General features: G+C 29.6%; 1 protein-coding gene across 4 annotated transcripts in view; it reads right to left on the bottom strand.

The window, feature by feature from the left end:
- LOC145268443 (LIM/homeobox protein Lhx1-like) overlaps nucleotides 1–25494 on the bottom strand; it is a 412426-nt gene that overhangs the window by 55424 nt on the left and 331508 nt on the right. For all 4 annotated transcript variants that reach the window (XM_080124171.1, XM_080124034.1, XM_080124098.1 and 1 more), the window contains one exon: nucleotides 20939–21088. In XM_080124171.1, coding sequence (XP_079980297.1) covers nucleotides 20939–21088 — 150 coding nt within the window. The remainder of the gene's footprint in view (nucleotides 1–20938; nucleotides 21089–25494) is intronic.

The following is a 25494-nucleotide window of genomic DNA, read 5'->3' as shown; positions in this document are numbered from 1 at the left end:
TTCATCTCTACAGAGCAGAATCATGAATCCAGACATCACACGAAGTCGGCTCAAATGATAAAGAAAAACAGGGGCACCGTCTAAAGTCATCAGCTGGTGAAATGCACGAATACCTGCTCTTCAAAGATCACGCGTTTTTTTGTGTGTGTTAGTTTAAACGTGATAGCTTTTAACAGAAAATATTCATATTTTTTATGTATACATTATATATTTGTGTGTATATATATATGTGTGTATATATAGATATGTGTGTATATATATACATATATATGTATGTGTGTGCATATATACATTGGTGTGTATGTAAGTAGACAGATGGGCGTATAGTATTCAATAAAATTTTATTACACAAATGTATAGGAATACGCAGAAATATACGTGCATTTGTTTACTGTGATATGTAAGATATATATATATATATATATATATATATTATTACCGTTTTATCTGTTTTAGTTACACATGTTTCTGCTACCGGATCGTATTTGCGATCCAGCAAATTCGTCAGACTTGAAAAGAAGTTAATATATATATTGTTTAAAATATAATCATCCACTGTCATGTGCTTCGCCGTCTACAACACATCAGAGGGCTTAATCTAGCTACATTCGAAATCGGCGCCCCAAGATTAGAAGCCTAATCTTCCACACCTGGGCTATCTCGCACTACGGCTAGATGCATCGCGTTTTGTGTAGATGTTATTTCTTCTTTGGTATTTTTTATATTTTTATTTTTTTAGATATTTGAATGAATTTAATTATGTATACGAACGTGCATTTTTATCTAAATGATAGTTGGGAAGACTTTTCCGTTTTCCTCCCCTGTATGTACGCTAAATAAAATTGAAATTCTATAAGCAGAGTTTATTAACTAGAAATGTTGGGTTGTTGATCGCAACACCGTATGTCTGCTACTAAAGTGATTGAAACATAGTTGTTTTCATACTTATAGTTAATTTCTCCCGGATGAAAGTACTATCCACGTGTAAAATCAAATATGTGATAACTATTATTCAGACACCTACCATTTTATAAATAAAAAATTCAATAAACAACACTTTAATTGTATCACATAGAAATTATATCATAACAATTACAATTGCAAAATTATCAAATATCATTCCAATAAACAAAAAAAATTAAATTCCCCTGAAAATGTTTATTTTTATTTTCTTATTTTATATTACTTTAACAAACTATATTTACTTCAATAAGCAGGTTAATATAAGGTATCTTCTGCCCCTCTTCCTCAATTTATGCTGATGGAGCCTACTATATCCAAAAATATTAGACTTATCTTTCGATGATTTTATATTTCAAATATCGAAAGAACAAAGGGATAACGTTTCCGAAAAAGTCGTACATATAAATGTGATTTTGTTATGTTTCTCCTATGAAAACTTGATTGAGAATTTCACAATTATAATCTCTCACATTTTCTCTCTCTACATATATATATATATATATGTATATGCGTGTTTATATACATACATATTCATGCACACAAACACACAATACATCTGCATAATTACGTGATAATACATTTCATATCTCAAGACACAGAATACAACTCTGAATGTCGTCAAAGGCATAAACGAACAACATGACGTTCATAAATAAAACTTTCACCTGGGCTTATTTATAAACCTTGCTTATGAATGTACACACAAATAGCACAATCACTGCATGATTAAACCGTGGAATTTTGCATGAGCAAGTACCTTGCAATTCGTATTAAAACAATGATACCTAATAATCTAATATATATAAAAGGCTATGTGTAGGTCTGTTTGTCCGTCTATTTTCAAAATATACCTTTTCCGAAATTAAAAGCCTCCCTGCTACGCTAGGGTCCTCAAATTATTGAATTGTATACGGGCCGTTCTTTTATTAATCATCAATCGGTTAAAGTAGTGTTTTATGTGGTCAAAAAATGGGTCAAAATTAAATAAAATTCTCATAGGCTTTGTACATTTATTTTAGCTTATTTTTAATTTAAATCACTCCATAAGCATGTCATGTTGGTACAGTTATAACATCATTAGCTTTGAAAACTACAGTTTTGCATTCGGTTTCGATTATGGATGATGACATTCAAATACTATGTTTTAACTTTTGAAATCACGATTCTATAATATAATATAGGAAGTCTTGACAAAGTAAAATATATTTAAGAGTATTTTACGACCGGGCAAAATCGGTTCCTCCCAATCCTCTCTATCCTATATTTGTTCCGATGTAAAGATAGATATGTCTAATATAATATTAAACAGTCCTGAAGAAAAATGTGTCACGACACAAAATAGTTTTAAAGCAGATTAAACGAAATGACAGAACAAGAATCAACGTCTGATTTCCACGTTCCCTTATAGTTGTGCTCCAAAGTCTTGGTTGAAATCTCTCTTCGTAAACGTGCTACATACTCTCACCTCGCTTGCAGTTATTTATTTCTTTTCACCAGTCTCCCCTCCAAATCTCTCGGTTGATTTTTGATTATGTTTTCATCTTTTTCTCCTTTTCCTTTCTTTTTTAATGCGTAATTCTTTTGTATGGCTTAGGAGAGCTTTGATGCTTAATAGGGCTTCCCCCGGCTGATTTAAGGGCGTCTTGACGGTCTTCATCTTGCTTCTGTTGTGTTCTGTGGAGTTGAATCTAATCCAGACGTGTTTGAGGACATAGATGTTCATGCACACGAAGTTACTTACGGGATCTTCTAAAAAATAGAAAGAAACGTAGTCGCACACGAATCGATTCACCACATATATAAAATGAACCAGGGAAATGCATCCGTTCTCAGACAGGTGTGTGTCACATACATGCACATACACATATATAGGCTCTCACATGTATGTAGCAACTCATATATGTATACATCAGCTCTCTCTCTCTCTCTCTCTCTATATATATATATATATATATATATATATATATATATAGAGAGAGAGAGAGAGAGAGAGAGAGAGAGAGAAAGAGAGTAATATTCTGTACATTTGGAAAAGTTTCGTCTTAATTTCAAGACTTCTTTGGGTTGATTGGTTTGTAAAAATAAAACGCATGTACCCTATTTAGAAATATTTTGTGTGTTCCAATATCTGCACCCGATAAGTGTGTATTATAATATTGTTATCGGCTTATTTTTTCATCTTCTTATCCCTATTTATATAAATAAGATATCTATTTTTGTCCATGTGTTTGTATAACGTTTACCCTTAAAATAATTAATTAACTGTTATGATTTTAAAACATTTGCTAAGTGCATAGAAATCTTAATGTACATTATATTATTTTGTAAGGAGTTAAACCGTTCGTGCAAATTCAGACGGCCCTAGATTTTTTTTTTAATTTTTAAAAATCTTGGATATATCTTTACAATTATCCTCCAAATTTCCGTGTATTTGGAAGTATTTAACTTCTTTCAAGTGGTAGTATAGACATAAACCGTTATTTTAAGTAGTTTATATCTATATTGAGTTTCATCCATATTTATCATGTACCAATTGAACAATATTTCCTGAATTAAATTTTATTATGTAGACTCCTTACGCTTAAGCATATTTGAGAGATTTTTTAATACAAATCATCCAAAGTATATATATATATATATATATATATATATATATATATATATATATATATAAAGAAATCACCACTTATTAAGGACTGGGTCGCAGTCAAGGATAAGGGTTGAGGTGTGCACTGTAGTCAATTGTACAGTATTGCAGTAATCGTTACTGATAGAAATTCAATTGGGTTACTTAAGGCGATGACTCATCAAGAACGTGTTTACGTTGGACTTTAAGACGATAATATTGTAATCAGCTGAAAAACATGGAAACGAAAGAGAGTTCCACAAGTGTGAAGTTCTAAGAAAGAAATTTTGCTCATGTAATCTACGTTTAGGTTTAGGCACAGATAAAAAAAATGGGGAGAAATTATTGATAGCGGTTTGAGTTAGATGTGTGTTTTTCGTGAAAATAAGGTAAGGTTGGAACATAAAGGATTTTCTATATTTTAGTTTTCTTAAGAGGACATGACTATCGCTCCGATTTGTTCTGTTAACGAAGTTCCTGTTATCTGCCATGGGACGGGTGTTCATCTACTGCCTTATTCATGGCAAAGTGAGATTTATATTTGTTTTTAACTATCGATGGTGACATTTTCATCTTTCCTTTTTTATTCATATCTATTTGATTGTTGTCGGTTGTCTGTTAAGTTGTACTTCCATTTGCTGCACCCTGGTTCATTCATTCGATTTGTTTCCCTCGTTAATCTAAAATTCCTCCATTTATTTCCTTTCATTCAGTATTAGTATTATTACTATGTTAATTATCTAAAAAAAAAAACGTATATTAGTCGCGTCGGCAAGTTCCGACAATTATGCAAAGCTAAAAGTAAAACTGTTTTTTTTTATTAATAGTTTGGTCGAAGTTGCTGGTGTTTCTCTAAAATTTAAAATGTTTCTTCTAAATGATTTTCCTCGCACATAATTTGTTACTGTCGCCTTTTTCTTTTTTTGTCTGTGTTGTTCCCTGGATTGACATGTTTGTTTCAACCAACAAATTTAAAACTGTAATCACGTTACTTTGAAACAAAGATAAGGAGAACTATAGATTAGTTGATCAGAATTAAAGAAGCTATCTGCTGGACACTACCGATAAAGACATATGTATAGAAAATTTCATGCGCTTGTGTGTGAGTTCCCTATTATCGAAAACGGCTGATACGATTTAAATTAAATTTTCACACAAATGTACTTGATGTATCTGAGTGTTGGTTGGGTATCAAAATACGGCTGCATATTCGTTTACACATTTATTTTAATTAAGTCCCTATTAGTTATTTTCGGTTTTCCTATGGGATGATAATCGTTAGTTAACCAATACGTGTAATTATATCCATGCATTATTCTACATGATCTATACTTGCGTAATATTTGCGTAAAATGGTTATAATAAACAAACACCTCTTATATATATATATATATATATATATATATATATATATATTAAAAGTTTGCATATCAAACTTATCTGTCAGTTGTTGGTCTACAGACATGCAACTTAATATATAGGATATTCGTTCCGCTTGCCTGTTTCCCACCTGACTACAACCTGGATGTTTTTACGTTCAGCATAAATAAATTCCTGATGAACAGCCCCCTTAAGACACTTTATCAAATCCCCAATAGTAACGTATTATACACGCAATGGCCCTTATCAAGGCCCGGAAGCCACTCTGGTATAAGTAGACCACCTTGTAAAGAATTAAAAAAAAAACATGCGAGCTTTCTAGTTGGATTTCTGCCGGGGAAATCGGTGCAAAGTTTGAAAATTAAAAAAAAAAATGAATTAGCCACGTGAAGGTCGACCGACGGCATTACGAGTATGCATTCATAACGTAACAGCTATTAGTTCATATTTTAATTTTTAGTCTTGCAGCAAACATGTTTTCATATTCCAGGAATTAATGTCAAAGGAAAAAGTAAATTGATAGCTAAACCTTTTTTTCTCGATAGTAACGAACGAGTCAATGTTATTATTATTTTTTTTTTTTTGTAACTTTGAAAATCATTAATATTTATTCGGTCCAATATAATATAATAATAAATACGAAATCTATATTATTCAAAGTATAATATTTAAGCGCATTTTACAAACGGGCAATGCTGAGTGGTCTCGTACTATATAATACATTATATATATATATATATATATATATATATATATATATATACATAATATAATGTATTATATATAATGTATTATATGTATATATACACATAATATAATGTATTATATATAATGTATTATATATATATATATACACATAATATAATGTATTATATATAATGTATTATATGTATATATACACATAATATAATGTATTATATATAATGTATTATATATATATATATACATAATATAATGTATTATATATATATATATATACACATAATATAATGTATTATATATAATGTATTATATATATATATACACATAATATAATGTATTATATATAATGTATTATATATATATATATACACATAATATAATGTATTATATATAATGTAATATATATATATATACACATAATATAATGTATTATATATAATGTATTATATATATATATATAATGTATTATATATATATGAGAGAGAGACACACAGAGACAGAGAACTGAAGAGTGCATATGTATATTATATCAGGATTTTGGATTCTATATCATATATCTTCCAAGACCTACGTTGCTCGGACATAGATTTTACCACGGTTTCCATTCGTTAACCTCATATAAATTATCTTCTTTTATAGTGGCAATGATTTTCAATTTCAAACTGTAAAATGTAATCATATGAATCGGAATTCCTGCTCTATATAGATAACTTCGCGAAGTTAGAGCCACAATATTACAATATTAAAACGATCATCATATTTCAAAAAAATCTTTACTGGATGCAAGTTCACTTTGATCTAGGTAAAACGTCATTAAGTATCTCTTACCAAACTATTTCTAGTTTGATGGATAGTGCAATCATTTTGTAATTATATCAAATATGCACAGGAAAAGTATTTAAAAACACAAGCCAACAACATAGTTTTTTTATAGTATCTAACATAGATTGTCTTATATTTTCTTTTATCCTCAGCTCATTTTCATTGATTGTATCATACTTTATGCAATATTTTTATTATTTATCCCATTGATCCTTATTGTTTTACTAGAATTCCCGTCTATTGTCTTATCCTGTCATGTTTGCTCTTTTCGGCGACCAAAACTGATTATACCGAGGTGTTGCATATAGAAAACGATAATCATCCGTGGCCATCAGCCCGACAATATGGAGAGTTTCTGAATTCAATATCATCTTAAAATAGCCAAATGTAATACTTACCAAGTCTTTGAATTAAATGGTTTATTATTCTTCCTCAAACGACGCAAAGATGTGACACAAGATCGGAAAAATGGCATTTTGACACCAGTGTCCTAGAAAAAAGAGTAGTCCGGCCTAACGAATTTATCCATGCTGTCTTGTCATCGTTCGTTTGTATGGACACTTTTTGTGATTAGCACCAAACTAAACTAGAGTGAGAATGAAGTCAGAGATTTATGACTTCCTAGAATTCCACAGCATCATATTAAAGGCTGACTAGAGAAGCTATCCTCAGAAATAGCAGACATTGCGGGTTTTATTTTAGTATTAACTAATTCTGAAAATAGTATATTGTGTTCGGGTAAATCTAGTGCGAACTACGATTCGCTGGATAAACGCAGCCCAAGAAATTAAGTAATAACTTTATTTGTCCAGTTTTCCTTCTTCCTTCTATTTGTTTGTGTTTATATACTTCACTAATCTTAGCTTTTTTCCTCGTATTTTACTCATTCATTTGTAGTGCTTTGCTTCTGTTCACCTTCGGATTATACTGTCTTGCTCACCTCTTTTCACAGCATATTTTCTACTCGCATTTATTTGCCTTTTATTTCGTTTTATATATTTTCAGTTACTGACGGCGACATCACATGTATAGTTCGATTTTTTATCTAAACACATGAAATCGAATCCACCTAAATGAAGCGATTTTTATGCAGTTGAAGGATTAAGTAATTAATAAATGTAAATGTTACTTATTTTATATAAAAACCGGACTTATAGATTCTCTCGTTCCATGAATTTCATTATTTATTCAACATTTTAATCGTATAATATCCACAATAATTAGTTAGTGGCCACTTTATACAAAAAGATAACATCTTGCTTGCTCGAAGGCATTAATATTATATGGTCTCATTATGTCATTTATTTAGTTTTACGATGAATCTTGGATTTTAGAATTATTTCCTATCACAAAACTGCCTCATTATTTTATCGCACCTTTATTTTCATGAAAGAGTTGTCATCGTGCCTCGTTCTTAAAATGAAGGTTTTTAAAGTAAATTAAATAATGTGTTTTTTTGTTTGTTTTACTAAAAAATATATATTTCAACATATTTTAATCAACATTTTATATCAACGTTTTCTTTTTAATAAAATAAATATTTTATATCAGTTTTTGCTTATTAATAGATACTCGTATTTTTATTCAGATCAAATAATTACAATTTTTTAGATTTGTTTCCAATAAGAGATATCCATTCTTTGGAGCTGGTAGACTTCTCTTGTCCGTCCATAATATATACACACACACACACAAATATATATACATATATATATATATATATATATATACTAGCAGGTGTGCCCGGCGTTGTCCGGGTATTTGGAGATGTATGTTGAGCAAAAAAAAAAGCGGTTAATTTTTTTAACATTGACCCCTATTACGACCCCTTGTTTTGAGGTCAAACTAAGTTATTAAGTTAGATCCATGTCCAATGAGGCTATATCTAAAATTTTAAGTGTTTAGACAAAAAATTGTCGGGGGAGTTTGGTAGCGTTTACAAAGGTCAAATCGTTGAACTTTGACCCCTTAATCGCCAAATTTCTGGCCAAAAACAAACCACATCGATTTTTCCAAATCTCAGAACCTGTATATCAAATTCCGAGTCTGTGGACTAAAATTCGACAGAGTTATTGCGTAGGGAAATGTACACACACAGACACACATACACACACACAGACCCTTTCACTTTTATAGATATAATAGATATGAGTGTGTGTATGTGTGTGTGAATAAATATATTTCTTCGCTTATCTTCTGGTCATTAACTCTTAATTCTAATTTTCTTTGTCACTCATTTTTGTTAACCGTCTTATTTAGATTTTTGTTATTTTTATATTTTATCATGTATTTGTTCTATTCTCACACCGTCATTGGCTTTTTTTTTTATTTTGCTTATATATATTTTTTTCACTATTCGATACTTGCCTCTTTCTAACTTCTGTCCTGCTTTTAATTTCTTCCAGTGGTTTTCTGTTTTTCGTTCTTTTATTCGGTAGTACAGTCATTCTTACTTATTGGGTGTCCCGAAGTTTACATTCCGTGTTATTCTTAGGTAAGCTTTTCAAGTCTAATTCGATGTTTATGGTATGTTTTATTCATTCAACAGTAAAACGATAGAATATATAATAAACTAATCCCTCTCCTCATTAAGAATAAACTTCTAAATAATAACAGAAATTTGTCAGTACGGTCCGTAAAGTGGCGTTTTATGTGATCTTGATTTCCGTCCTTTTTTTAACTGTTTTTTTTTATTTCATTCTTTTTGCATTTGTTTTATTAAGTTTATTTTTTCTTTTTTTTTTCAATATCTGACATGCAATAATAGTTTCACCACTCTTGTGTTTTTCTCTCCTTGATTCTTTTCTCTTTTACTTATTTAATCATGTTATATACCTGTATTTCATAGTTAAAGTAACAATAGAATAACCCTGTTACTTGAATGTTTTTTTTTGTTACCGTTCATTTCTTAGCTTCTCATCTGACTTGTAATCATTTGTTCCTTATTTTTACATTTTCATCAAACGTTTTCTGTTTTGATTCATTCTTTTTTACCCTCCTTCTCTTCCTCATCGCATTTTATCTGTCCTTCTAATGCTTTATTTCTCCTGATCCTATCATTTTTTTCTTTTCGACTACCTTTCTTTACATTCTTATCCATTAATCGATCTTCCTTTCACTTACTCTTTTCTTCTATTACTCTTCCTATTTAATCACCTATCTTCCCGTCTTTCACGCACTAATCAATTAACATTGCTCTGTATACACCTATACTATTTTCCAACTTTCATTCTTTCTTCCCGCTTCAATTAAACATAAATTCATAACGGTTTATTTCTCCTCCTCCTTATTCTCTCTTTTCACTACTTTTAAACTACTGACTGCTTTCCTCTCTCTTTTTTTATTATTTTGTCACTTAAAACATCGTCATTTTCAATCTCCTATTCCCTTAAGCTGCCTCATTTAACATTGTTCCGTTTAACATTCTTTCTTTCTTTTCGAGCTTTCTCTCGTTTTTCTATTCTTTATTCCTATAATACTTCCTTCCTTGACCACGTCTTCCGTTCTCACCCTTTCATTCATTATTTCGTCCCTCCTTACTTAAACATTATTTCCTTCTTCTGTTTCCATCCTTTCTTCCCATCACCGATCCTTTCCATTTTTATTTACATTTTATCTTTTATTTCGTATCTCGTCAGTCATAAAACGTTTTTCTCTTTTCCCTTCATTTTGTATATAATTTACAAACTTTGCTTTAGCGTATTTCTTTCCGAAAGCTTCACGTGTCTCGTTTTAGAAGTTTTATTTAGCGCAGACATGATCAGATCTCATTGCCATTAGTGTTGGAGTGTCACAGCTCTCAAAATTTATCCCCAACTTTGGCTATTCAAGAGACCAGGCATGCAAGCGCGCTTCTAGTTCCACCCTATATTTATTAGAAACTAAGTTCAAGTTCAAATTTAACTTGCTGTCAAACGAACATAAAACACAATTTAATAGAACTTTCAAACATTTTTGCATTTTTTTTTGTTTGTTTTATACCTAAATTCGGAAACAACGCCAGAATGTAGCACTTCGTCGATTGTCGGTTGTTGTTTGATTTTCCTGTGTGAAACTAACACTGTGTATAAAAGAAACGAACCGTTCAGATAGCTTAACTATCTGGTAAAGGATACGTTACCACCAGGTGAATATTTTCTTGGCGGTTAGGAAGCTAAAGGAAAATATATCTTGTTTTTTTTATATAAAATTTAATACATATACACACACGCATATATATATATATATATATATATATATATATATATATATATGAGTGTGTGTGCATACATGTCTCATAGGATTTACTCCTAAACTAATCAACCAGTCATTATGAATCGTAGAATACAGCTGCTGTGCCTATCGACTCATGATGAGATATATCTAACTTAATAACTTAGGTGTTGACATTTCTGCGTTTAAATAACTTTATTTGTTTGTGAACTATTTATAGTGCTTATCAAAAGTGAATGCATTCATAATCTATAAATTAAGAATTTCTTTCAAGTATTTAAAGGATATTTTTATTCACAAGTCAGAATATTGCACACAATGTTTTAGATTTAAATTGAATTGCACCATAATTACTCGACAGCGATTAAGCAATATTTCTGGAATTTCAATTTGGTGAAGAATATTTCAACAAAGAACTGATCATTTTCCAGAATCGAAGGGCTTTTAGCAAAGGTTTATTTGAATTTCTACATGGGGGTGCGTAGCATAAAATGTGATTTTTAATGTAAAACGGAATATATAACGCAAAACGGGATTTTTACTCGTACGAGAGGAGTATTCTTTTCGTCATATTTTCTTAACATGGTAAACATGGTAATGTAAATATTTTTAACCACAGCTAAGTGTTTACAAAACTAATGTATTGTCTCCAATAAATAGAATTTTACAAATGCTAGTTTGTTATTGACGTTCTTATTTAAGAGGACCGCATAACAAATATAATAGTTGTTCATATATTTGAATTATTCGGACTACTCTTCTCATCTTCAATGTTTCAGTTTTCAAACACCCCTATAAGCTTCCATGTTGGAATATGGGAAAGAGATAAATACATACGTCAGGAGGGTCGTATTCAAGTTTAACGTACAGAATAAATTACTCTTTATTTGCATAGGCTTTACTTAAGCAATATAGTCTCTTTTTTCAAAATTGTCATGAACTGGAAAAGCATCCCCCCAAAAAAAAATTATAAAAGAACTACACGCGGGTATCTATTTCCCCACATGAACAGACCATTGATGATGATAGATTTTTTTAGTTTCCCCGCGAAAATAAAAATGCACTAGAGTGAAGTGAAAATTAGAAACAATTTTAATATGCTGTACAAGTTGATTCTTTAGCATGCTACATGGATTTCACTTGGAACATTACTATAGTTCTAAATTTATTAATTTAAGATTCGCATATATATATATATATATACATATATATACATACATATATATATATATATACATACATATGTATACATATATATATATACATATATATATATACATATATATATATGCATATATATATATACATATATATATATACATATATACATACATATATATATATACATATATATATATACATACATATATATATATACATATATATATATACATACATATATATACATATATATATATACATATATATATACATATATATATATACATACATATATATACATATATATATATACATACATATATATACATACATATATATACATACATATATATACATACATATATATACATACATATATATACACATATATATACATACATATATATACACATATATATACATACATATATATACATACATATATATACATACATATATATACATATATATATATGCATACATATATATACATATATATATACATACATATATACATGCATACATATATATACATATATATATACATACATATATACATGCATACATATATATACATATATATATACATACATATATACATGCATACATATATATACATATATATATACATACATATATACATGCATACATACATATATATATATACATATATACATACATACATACATATATATATATACATATATGCATACATATATATATATACATATATGCATACATATATATATACATATATGCATACATATATATATATACATATATACATACATACATACATACATATATATATACATACATACATACATACATACATATATACATACATACATATATACATATATATATATATATATATATATATATATATATATATATATTAGGTATCAGTTCCAAACCAACAAATCGAGTTACTTTACACTAATAATTTATTTAATTATATTACGCCTTACACCTGTTTCGTTAAATGGTGAGAAACTTCTAAATAACCCCTCAGATACAAATGCATGTTCCTTATCCGATACTTTTATTTTTTGTTTGTTTGTTTCTTATTCCATATTACGGAGTTTGGTGAATAATTAAACATTTCCCTCTTAACTTCATGAAGCTATATAGTTAACTACTTCCTTATAAACAAAATATATGAAACAGTATTAATGAATCAAACACCCCATTCTCAACTTAATCATTTTGCGCAAATGTGCATTTGAAGTATTTACACGTATATTTATGTTTTTAGATTCAGAAAGCAGAAGATATATCATCGATAGTTTTTTTTTCTTTTGTGTTTTCCTAGATGATTTATATTCTTTCTTCAACGATGAACCATTTTCAAGTATAACTATCACTGTTTTACTTTTCAACTTGTGGACGAACCAATACAATTTGCATATTTTCAGCCAAATTATTAAAAATGGCCATCATCGTATTTTATGTAATACTTAAACTCCTAATATTTAATCTTTCTCTGGCGGACTGTGTGTGGTATATGTCACTTTCGGGTTTCAATCTTACTAGCCTGGGTTCCCGGCGTTGCCCGGGTGTTGGAAGCTGTCTGTTGAGCAAAAAACAAAAATAAAATGAAAAAAAAAAGAAAAAAGTGGTAGTAGGCAGGCAGGCTCGAAGCCATGTCACGAAGCAGAACGTGAAAAATAAAAACAAAACTGATGGCATTGCTGTAGCGTCCTCGCCAAAGCAAAAGTGACGTATGTATAAATTAAGGCTAGACAATCGAAAAGAAGGGATGACTTTCTGTTCTGAATTTAATTAAGCCGACGCGTTGTAGAATATAACAAAATATCAAAAGAGTAGTCGGAAAAAACAACTGATATAGATTGTATTAAATTTTATGTGATTCTGATGCAGAATTCATAATGTAGAAAGCATTCCTCGATTTGTATTGATTTTAGAGTTTCAGTTGGCGTTGTGACAATGCATTTGTCAATACTTTATATAAGTGTACTGAAATTACTTCTAAACACTATTGTAAAACTTTCAATTATGCAGTGTGAATGATAAGGCACTGTCATGATAAGATAGGCGGATAATCGAAATATCAGTGAGTGTATCACAAGTAAAATAAGTTTCGGCCTGATGTTGTCACACAGGAGAAATGCACATAACAAAATTACAGCCAACATATATAAGCCGTGAGGATCAGAAAGAAAAATCTTGAGTGATGTTCGTCACATGTTACGAAGAGATTATAGGATGTTGGCACCCTATAAATGTTAACTATTCTTATTCCTGGAAATGGAATGAAATAGACCAAATAGTATGTCATTCATACACCAAAATACCAAGACAGATAGAGAACAAAATAATCGTGCCTAATAAGGTAAGATTATTACAAAAAAAAAGCGCCTCACATACAAAACAGTGTTCATATTTATGCCGCCGACACACGCATATATATATATATATATATATATATATATATATATATATATATATATATATATATATTTATATTTATTCGAATTATTTATCTATATCCCTCTCTATATATAGTTTGACAGGATTACATAAATAACAGCGCTACAGTTTCGAATATTTACTGAGTTTCAACGGGTAACCATAATTTCCTGTTGAAAAGGGACATCTCTCCGTAACGGCTTGGGGGCATATCTCATTGAACTCGTTTGTTTAGGTTATTTGATAAAAGTAATTATTGCCGAAACACTAGCTTTTTTGTCGTAACCATGTCATTGGTTTACCTAATATTAAATTAAAAAAACGTGTTATATATATATATATATATATATATATGCACATACACTCACATATAGATATATACATGTTATTTCTACTCACATATCATACACACGCATATATATATATATATATATATATATATATAATATGTATACATGAGTATGTGTGTATATATTTTTAATTCTCCTGTCGATTACAACGTATAATATCTCGCAACAGCAAATATTTTTTTGTTGCATGATGTTAAAAGTTAAAAACTTCCAAAACTATATATATATATATATATATATATATATATATATATATATATATATATATATAGTCTTGGAAGTTTTTAACTTTAACATCATGCAACAAAAAATATTTTTATCATTCGTTAGAAAACTATTTAGACAGTAAGTCCTTCAATCAGAAATGTAAGACATACAGATAATCTCACTTCAAATTAATGCTCTAGCATACAAGTAATACGTATATATATATATATATATATATATATATATATATATATATATAACCTACATTTATTTTTTAATTTCTAGAACCAATAAATTAAGAAAATCTTTCATTTGTAAGATTTTGGAAGTCTTCGAGTCATCAGAAGCAAGGGATATTTTTTCAACAACCTCCTATTGTTAATACTTTTTTTATGTATCAGAAATCAAATATATTTCCAGATCCTATTTATTAAAGGAAACAAAACATGAAGTATTATTAGATTTACTTTTTTTTTTTAAATATTCAGCATTAGAAATAGTCTCATTTCTCTACTATAATCATTCCGATACATTGATTAAAAATCAATCAATACCTCAACACTAAGTGCACACACAATTCTGTATTGGTCTTATTTTGGCAAGCGTCAAATTTAGGGAGGTTGTAATGCAAAGAAGTGTTATTTCTGATTTCGTAATTCATGATTCACTAACACTTAAGATTAAACTTAACTATAAACATCGTAAATGACTCTAGGGCATTGTTTATGTCATGTCTGAATATTAAATCAATCCCATATCAATTAAAATCTTTATACAAAACACTGCTATAAAAATATATACGCGAACACGTACCTAAACCAATTCGTATTAATGTTTTTGTCTGCGAATTATGAATCTTATTTACAAATAATGAAACATAAAAACCTGCAAGGGATCTGGTGATGCAGAACAGATTCTTCACACAACAATTGCCATGATAATGTTGGCTGGGACACACTGCGAATAAGTTGTGTAGTTACGAAAGCAAAATGTTCACAGGTCTACATCACTGAAGTTTTATCTGACTGACACTTTGAAAAATCAAGGCCAGTAATATAATCGCATTCACCAACACACACTAACACACACATCCATACATATAGTAAAATGCTACAGATTTTCAAAAGCGCACACACATTTAAACGTTCATAGGTCACATATAAACAAACCCATATGTAAGGTCTACCCCTTATACATGTAATGATACATTGAGATTAAAATACATTCCTGCGAACACAGCCAATTACAAATATCCTTAGAAATGTTAAGACATACATAAATCTCACTAAAATTTTCAAATTATTGCTCTAGCATACAAGTAATACGTGTATATATATACATATATACATATATATATATATATATATATATATATATATATATATATATACTCTAATTACAATGTAGATAAGCACATATGCATATGTATGATTGTATATTATAGATAATCATATATACAAGCATATATACGGTGTATACATGTTTATGAGATATATATATATATATTCACACTATGTGATATATAATATGGTACAGAAACATATATTACGTATACATGCCAAATATATATACCTTTATGTAATAAATATAAGAATTATTCATATGCTGATATATATATATATATATGTATATATATATATATATATTTCATATAATATATAATTGTGTATGCCCGTATAGTATATGTTCTATAAGGTATAATAAATATGATTATATATATATATATATATATATATATATATATATATATATATATATATATATAAAACCTCTATATGCATGTATTTGAAAAAAAGGAATTAAATGAGGAAAAAAAGCAAGGCTTTGACTTTTTAAATTTTGATTTTATTTATTTTCATTAATATACAAGATTGAATTTATGGAACGGATAATTCTGTTTGATTGTTTTTTTTAATGATCTGGTGTGAATTTCCATTTTTTTTTTTTTTTTCATCTTTGAACATTCGTCGATTCTTGTTTTGTGACTGGGAATTTGTCTTTTTTTTTCTTTTATACGAAACGGTTTCATATAAAAACGGGGGAAATTTCTGTATCACTAGGATCATCCCAGTAACCATCCAAACAGCCAGACACACATAGACATTGGTTTATTTTATTATATAATATTAAAGATGAAGAGTATATGAAATATATACATGGAAAAAAATGAGTGTATGTAATTGATGATGACTTAGAGAGAATGTTTTCAATGTGTTTTGTTTTCTTATTTATAAATTAAAGGGGCGTACAAGTAGGTTTACGCTTATCGCTTTCATGTCAGTGCATGCATATATATCGGGTGAAGTTTGGTTTTTACGTATAGCTTTTGATCTCGCTATTTATATGTATATTCCGTGGAGTGTTGTTGACAGGAGTCGGACAATCTATTCTGTAAATAATCGGTGATTTGTTTCTTTTTAAATTGTAATGCTCAATTCATCCACATATTTTTCGTGTTATGTATGCAAAAACAATTTGGCTACTGTTTCATTTATTTGTGACGATGAGCCGAAAAATATCATAAAGTTAATCGTTCCTGTGAAGTAAAGTCCATACTAATATTTATAAACTTCATATTATCAACTCTTATATATGATATTAATTGCAAAGTTTTTTCATATATATATATATATATATATATATTAGTCGCTCTATTTAAAGGAAATAATTCTCAATGTAGTATACTACTGAAATAATACTACTAAACTTATAATATGTACTATTTTCTTTGTCTTTAACATATCTTCGAAGAACTTAAGAGGAATTATACACAATGTTTTATTAATTTTATGGCCACAGATACATTAGTGAATATACAAGCAAATATGACGCGCAGTTCCGAGAGATATAGAAAAGCCTGATTTTGTAACTATTTTTAGTCATAAAATAAAAGTTATTGATATTCGATTCAGATGTTGAACCCGATAAAAAGGTTGCTTAACAGTTATATATATATGTTAGCGATTTTTTAAAAAATATATTGATGTTAATTAAACTATATACAGGTGTTAATATTTTACCCCCATATGGAATCATGAAGCTACAACGGATACCTCTTTGTACCTTGATTGACAATAAATACATGTTATTATATGCTAACTCAGTCTACTTACATACCGGCCACTATTGAATTTTACAAGTCGATATATATATATATATATATATATATATATATATATATATATATATATCCGCTGAACATTTTACATGAATACCTAAAACATTATATATAGAAGATATTGGTACAACATTTATTTTGCTTTTTATAAAGACTGCAGATCTCGGCGTTCAGAATGTGTGTATGACTGGACTGCTAGGGTTTGTATAAACTTTGCTTCATTGAAGTCGTTACCTTTCTGCCAAAATAATTATTATGCAATCCGTAAATAGTTTTGTGTCTTAGTCGTAATTTTTGTAAAATGAATTGATTTTTTTTTTCAAATGATTATTTTTCATTTTAAGTATTTCATTTTACACAATGTACGATATCGTTAAAAAACAAATTGAACCGATTTCTATACAATATGCGAGATCGTAGGCAAACACTTATAGTTTTTTGTACACATATATATGTGTATGTATGTATGTACATTATATATATATATATATATATATATATATATATATATATATATATATATATATATTATGTGGGTTTGCGTTCGCACAGAACAATGCGTGCGTTTACGGGTTTAGGCATTCGAACTTCATCACTTTTTACACGTTATCCAATTAATTCTCACATGATTCTGGCTTAATTTACACATAAATTTCAGTGTTTTATTTCTTTAGTTTTTCTTTATGTTCTGTGTGACATTTTTTTTTCTTATTGTTTAATTATCTTTTCATTCAGTGGATTTGAGGTGCAGAAGCCTCTTTCTAGAGATCGTTCGAATTTGTAAAGAATTTGTCCTTATTAAAACTTTGCAAACCTTATTTGCATTATTATACAAGCTATGCGAACAATTAACATATTAGAACAATGGTGCTAGTAACATGATTTACAGTCGGACTTGATGATGACTCTCGGTAATAGTGTAATAGTTCTCTCATTTTTTTTAGATGTGTTTCCATTATGGCAATTCATCACAAGAACGTAAGTTTCCCCTCGTTTTTCATGTGGTATAATTTTCGGTGTAATATCTAACGAACATGTATATTAAAAAAAAAAACTCGGAAATAATGAGGAATTCCTAAATTATTTATTTGTTACATTTTCTTTATTTATATATAGTATATCCCCTTAGAACACGTAAAATTCATTTATTGATCATGACAGTTTTGCACTCTTAAACTTCTCTCTAAACAAAATGAGATATAATTCTATTATATTTAATATCCTTATTACAGTTTCTATCAAAATCAAATCAATGCTTTTTATTCTGGTAAAATATAATAATTAAGGCGTCTAATGTATACAGAGAAATTCAATGAAGTGTGCTTTATTTGTGTGTACTCCTTACGGTTTGAATTTAATGCAAATCTGAAATATTTCATCCTAAAAAAAATTATCCATTTATAATATTTCCTCAGAGGACCCTTTGAGGAATAGTTTAATGTTTCATAATAATCAGAGCTTCTATAATATAAAAGCTATTTCCCCATCTTGCAAAAAATATGATGGCATTTTCATTCTCAAAATAATTATTATCAAACAAAATGTTCCTCTAATATTAAAAGTCTGCAAAACAAAATAGTATTTTTTTTAAATCTCTTAAGGATCTATTAGGAACAAGCTAAAGTAAGATTATTTCCTTATAATTTGAAATGACTGATTCGAGAAAATTCGAAAGAAAAGACGTTCTTTCAGTTCTGTTTCGAACGACAAGAAAAAAAAAATGATATTACAATAAAAAGGTGCCAATGACTTTTTAAATGTCTGCGATTCCTTACCTGCGTAATGTTGACGGATATTTTAAAATTATGTTACAAATGGAAAATTAATTTATTCCTTTAAGATATGGCTTACTACTTTCTTAACACCTGAAAGCAATTCATTACATAGGAATAGAATCGCTTAGATGGCACAGCCAGTTAATATCTGTTTCATTATCGCAAGGGGAAGAATTTGAAAAAAAATTGTTCTGGGGTATTAACCCAGAAAGCGATTATGTTTATTTGATTTGAATTGTGCAGAAATTTCCACAGATTTCCACAGATTAAGAAAAAAACTGTCCTATAATGAACTGCATTCATTTGGACAATGAGTCATAACATTAAAAAAAGAAGCTTGAAGTTATTATCTTCATTGACGACGCTAATCGGGAAAGTTTACGTCCTAGTCTTTATTTACAAGATGCATATTTCTTACAAAAAAAATAGTTGTCTTGGTTTCGCTATGAACTTTTTTTCCGAAATGGATACAAATGTCTCCTACATTTTTTAATTAAAAAGTCGACTGCCTATTTCTTTCATCCTTATCACTTGAAGACGTAACGTATTTTAATAGCGTATTTCCAATTCACGTCCTTAGGACACAGTAATTACCGAATCGCGATTCAGATCGTGTTTTAGTATGACCAATAAGCACCAAAGACGGGAAACGATTTGCGATAACGTACGATAACTTATTAAACCAACGGGCACTTTTTTTCAAGCAGTATGATCAGTATCCGTAAAGGTAGCCAAAACTGTGTAAGGGCTACTAATATATATATATATATATATATATATATATATATATATATATATATATATATATATATTAGTTTTCTTACTATATGTACGAGACGGGAGAACTCCATATCTGTTACGCATATATGGAGTTTTGTGTTATGTAGATCTGATTCGGTTAACATAGGAGTGTAAAGTGACTATCAGTTACTTGCTTTTAGTCATTCACAACCTGGTGCAAAAACACAAAGCTAAAACGTGGCAGTCACAGTCCGGTTTTGGTTTTGTGGCCCCAAACATATATATTCCACGCCCATATATGCATACAGCTACAAAGAATGATTTCTCTTGATTTTGAAAATGCCTTTAGTTAATCAATAATTGCTGATTCCTTTTTTCAACTTATTTGTTTTTCTGTGGTCAATTTATTAGGCCGTAGGAGGATATGGGTGATTATGAATAAACATACCGCCGGGATGTAAAGTTTGTTCTAGACTAATCGGTGGGGTCCCCTGTGACGTTGGTGGAAGGAAGTTTATATTCCCCGGACCTTCTTGTCCCTGGCCAGGGAAGAATTCGTTGTACGTTTGGTACCCAGGGTAAAATTCCTGGCCGTTATCTGCAAAAAAAAAAAAAAAAAAAAAAGAAAACATGAAATGAAATCAAATTTACAATACGTACTATCTTTAACGCAATTAAAACTTCGTAGAGAGCATATAATAAGCAGTGCTTAAACTTAAAATTTAGCTAAAAGAATAAACTTTCGTTTACCAAATAAAGTAATAGTTCTTGTTGTGATAATACGTTTATTAAATTATCAGAAAAAAGCGAAATATAAAATACTGTGCTTAGAGCCCCATTAATGCACAGAAAATCGTCGGTATCCGAACGTAAAAATGCATCATAAATTAAATTAACAACATGTATAGCCAGTTATGTTTGTATTTGGATTAAAAGATTGGGGAAATGGTGAATTAAAAAATGAAATCCAGTTCAATTGGTTTTGTAATTGATATACGCATGTTTTGCTTTTTTATATACTCAATGCGTGGGTCTTTTTCTTCGCCATATTCCCTCTGCTTCACTTATGATCTTGGACTTGCAGTTTCATCAAATACTTTTGTATGTAAAATCCGATCCCTCATTTTGCTAATTCCAACGCTCTGATGAGAAGGAAAGCATTTCTTTGAAACTCAACAGATTAAGGACTATCTACTTATTAAGTGTTTCCTTTCCAGATAAAATATGTTTATAACTCCTTTTCAAAGTGTTTTTAACATGTTTTATTCACTATTTGCTTTCATATATATATATGTATATATATATATATATGTATATATATATATTCAATAAGATAAAAAGCTATAGCAAACATCTAAATGACTACTTTAACCACAGTTCCTGATTTCAAAAAAAGAAAAATTAAAAGATTCATCTGCCTTACTTTTAATGCTAGGTTTATTTATAGTGTCTTTTAAATTCAATAAAAACCCTCCTAAATTTGCTGATGAGGAGACCTTGCTTACCAAAAAACTATATATAATTATTCTACATAACTTGATGTATACCACAATAAAAAGCATTGTTTTCCGAAACGATCGTACATATAATTGATTTTGTTGTTGTTCCTTCTTATGAAACGGATTTTTAATTTAATTAAAATTAGATTTTTAAATTTTAAATTATAAATCACATTACTTAATATATATATATATATATATATATATATATATATATATATATATATATATATATATATAAAGGTGCAGCTAAACCCAGGTACTGCATGTTTAAACGTTTTACTTCCTTCGCCGACATCTAGCCCTTAGAGCCGTACAACGAGGCAGTTAACGTTTGAAATATCGGTATTTCATTCATACTGACACCTTCGGGTGTTTCAGATATCAATCAATCACCATTTAAAATATGACACCGCAGAAAGCAGTGGGGTTTCATGGAAAGTGTATTATAGTTTTATAGGAAGGTGTATTTGATCAGCAACATATATCATCAAACCTTGATATTCTACTTTCCACTGTATAGCGAAAGGTTATCTTATTGCTCAGCAAAGGGAAATAACCAATGTCATTTGCCCCAACTAAATCAGGAGGCTTTGACAGCGATCAAAATTATTAATCATAGATTTATTTGCTTCTTTCACAATTGTGAATATATTCCCATTAAGTAAAGATACTTATTGTATGGTATTTCGATTTTTGGCATTCTTTAAAATCAACTTTGCTGCTCATCGTCTATTTTTTTTTGTATTTCTTTGTCTCAATCAAAAGCTTAATATATTTGGAATAATATATTTTTGTTACGCTTTTCTTACATCAATTTATCTTGCAACCTTTCCCCTCACCCTTTCTTTAAATTTTCTTGTTTGTTACTTTTTCGGTAATATTCCTTCCCCCTCCCCTCAAACTTCTCATTCTCCCATCATAAACTCTGCGTTTATACAGTGCCCTTTCCTATGTCGCACATTTATCACCTCGCGGCGCCATTTTTTTTTTAATACAATGTTTGAGCCCGCGAAATACCTTAAACCTGTAGACATAGTTTAATGTGATTGTAAACCTCGGGGCCATCGCTGACTGCACAACCTCGCTTTAGGCGGATAGCGTAGATTGTTGCTTGCTGATGTCGGCCGCGACACAAAATCTAATGAATTAAGTGATTTGACTTGCTGGGTCAAATACGTTTTGAAAACGATAATAACGCGTTATAAGATCAGGAAATCGTCTCGGAAACCTAATCCATATTTGAACCAATTACACTCATCGCCCACAAACAGTCTTCGTCACACACACACACACACATAAATACGGTTAATATACTTATGCAATTCAGACTGAAGACGTTGTAAGAACCGTGCCTGATGTTCGACTAAGGGTTGACGATAGATGTTGCATTTCATAACGTTTGGTCAGAAACAAAGTGTAGTATCTGTTCCGATAATACACTTCAGGTTTTCTTATTTCTATCTGTAAGAGGCAAATATTTATAAATCGAGTAAATTTTTAAAAATATTTTTCTCCCAATATAGTGTACATATTTTATGTTTTGGGGGTGACAGCCGCTTTTTTGCAACCTTAATACCTTACAGTGTATCGGGAGAAAAGTCAATAGTCACTCCATAAAATGCTATTTACAAATAAAACGTATTAATCAGTCAGCCTTTGCACCGGTTCGAAAAATGAGTACATATTCAAACGACAGTCAAGATTATATAATTAGGTAGATATGAAATGACATTCGTGCATAATTTTCTGTGGACCACCGTGATTGCTTTCTACATAGGAGCACTTTCTAACAAAATGCAGTGGATTTTTGCTTGGAGACTTAAACCATACCCGCAAGTGTTTCTTCAATTAATGAGGACTGACGGTATCTCTAAGTACGTGCAGACTTTAAGGGTATTAATAGACGATTCGATAAACAAAAGCCTGCACTTCAAGATGAAAGACCTGCTTAATCGACGCTCGATCAGCAAATTTGCACGTGTGTTCGCAGTCCTATATTCATCGAACGGACATTCGACAGTTTAAATGTGCACACCTGCTCGCTGGCAAACGCTTACCGGAGTAATAAATGCGTACATTTCCAAGTGCTTTCGTAGTCTAACTAGTCCTGCGTTTCTGCCCGTTTAAGAAAGCAATTTTCCTTCTAACGTGGGTGAGCATGTAAGTGTGTGTCATTCTCGCAGATATTGTATATCGTGAGAATATTCAACAACCGGAAGTCGGAATGGTGCGTTCGCGCTAAAACTACATTTTTTCTACTTAATAAAGAGTGTTCAACTTGTAACACACGCACACACACATAGCGTTATGCAATCAAACAAGTGCATATCTTTCAATAAATAAACATGTATTTATTACAATTAAATTCAACATTACGATTCCTAACAAAATCGTAATCTGGAAAATGGAGTGTTTTTCTTTCTTTTTAACGTGCCATGGCGATGGTAAGGTGTGACACCTCTTCCTTCAGATGTTGGTGAAGTATGACATTTAGACATCCGATACAGTAGAAACAGCATGTCGAGCATTTTCCTGAAGACGATTCTGCTATACATCGAATTATCGAATTTAATTTTAATAAACAAATATTTACTTATTGAAGGAGATTCAGCATATGTTTGATATTCAACCGTTACATTTTTCAATTTTTTTATTCTATATATATAGCGCTTCCTAAGAACACATGACATATTTATTGCTATATATATATATATATATATATATATATATATATATATATATATATATATATATATATATATAAAATGTTGTTGAAACATTTGAAATCTGGGAAACGTAGCATGTACTCTATATGTAAGTACAGAATATAATTAGCTTTGAGGAAATTAAAAAAAAATGTTTTTTTTCTCCAATATAATGTCCGTTCGATGAATATACGACTGCTAACACGCGTGGAAATTTGCTGATCGAACATCGATTAAGCAGGTCTTTCATCTTGAAGTGTCGAATCATCTTTCATCATCCAAGAGAAAAACTTACGCACAAAGTGCTAAACTTATATCTCATATCTACAGGAAGTATTAGAACGGTTTAACAAATTATGCCTGCGTTACTTCGAATTACATCTTCTCACCAGATTGCAACATAAACGTGTAACTCATCATTTGTAACAATAGCATATGTAATGAATTACTTCTGTCACAACAGTGATTGACTTGTAATCTAGACAGTCAACTTTGACTTTGTTACCAATAAACAATAATTCTCTGATAAATTTTATTACATATTTGTTTTAAGTAGATTGCATTTCTTCTGTAAATATCTAATTATTTTATATCAATATGTCTACATTTACTTCTTGATTCAATGTGATAGAGGACGTTAAGGAAAATAAATTCACTTAACAAATAGAAACAAACACCGGTGCTGTCTAAATACACAATACGCTGACACAATATAAAGTAAATAGCTTATTTTTTTGTTAAATCTTAGTCCACTAAGTTTTACTGGTGTAAAAGTTTAATTGTTTTATAATCTGTTT

The sequence above is a fragment of the Euprymna scolopes genome, chromosome 1 (genome assembly GCF_053919585.1).
Source record: "Euprymna scolopes isolate OS-2025 chromosome 1, ASM5391958v1, whole genome shotgun sequence".
In the NCBI taxonomy this organism is placed as follows: domain Eukaryota; kingdom Metazoa; phylum Mollusca; class Cephalopoda; order Sepiida; family Sepiolidae; genus Euprymna; species Euprymna scolopes.
Note: the sequence above shows the minus strand (reverse complement) of the source record. Positions and strands in the feature narration are given on the sequence as shown.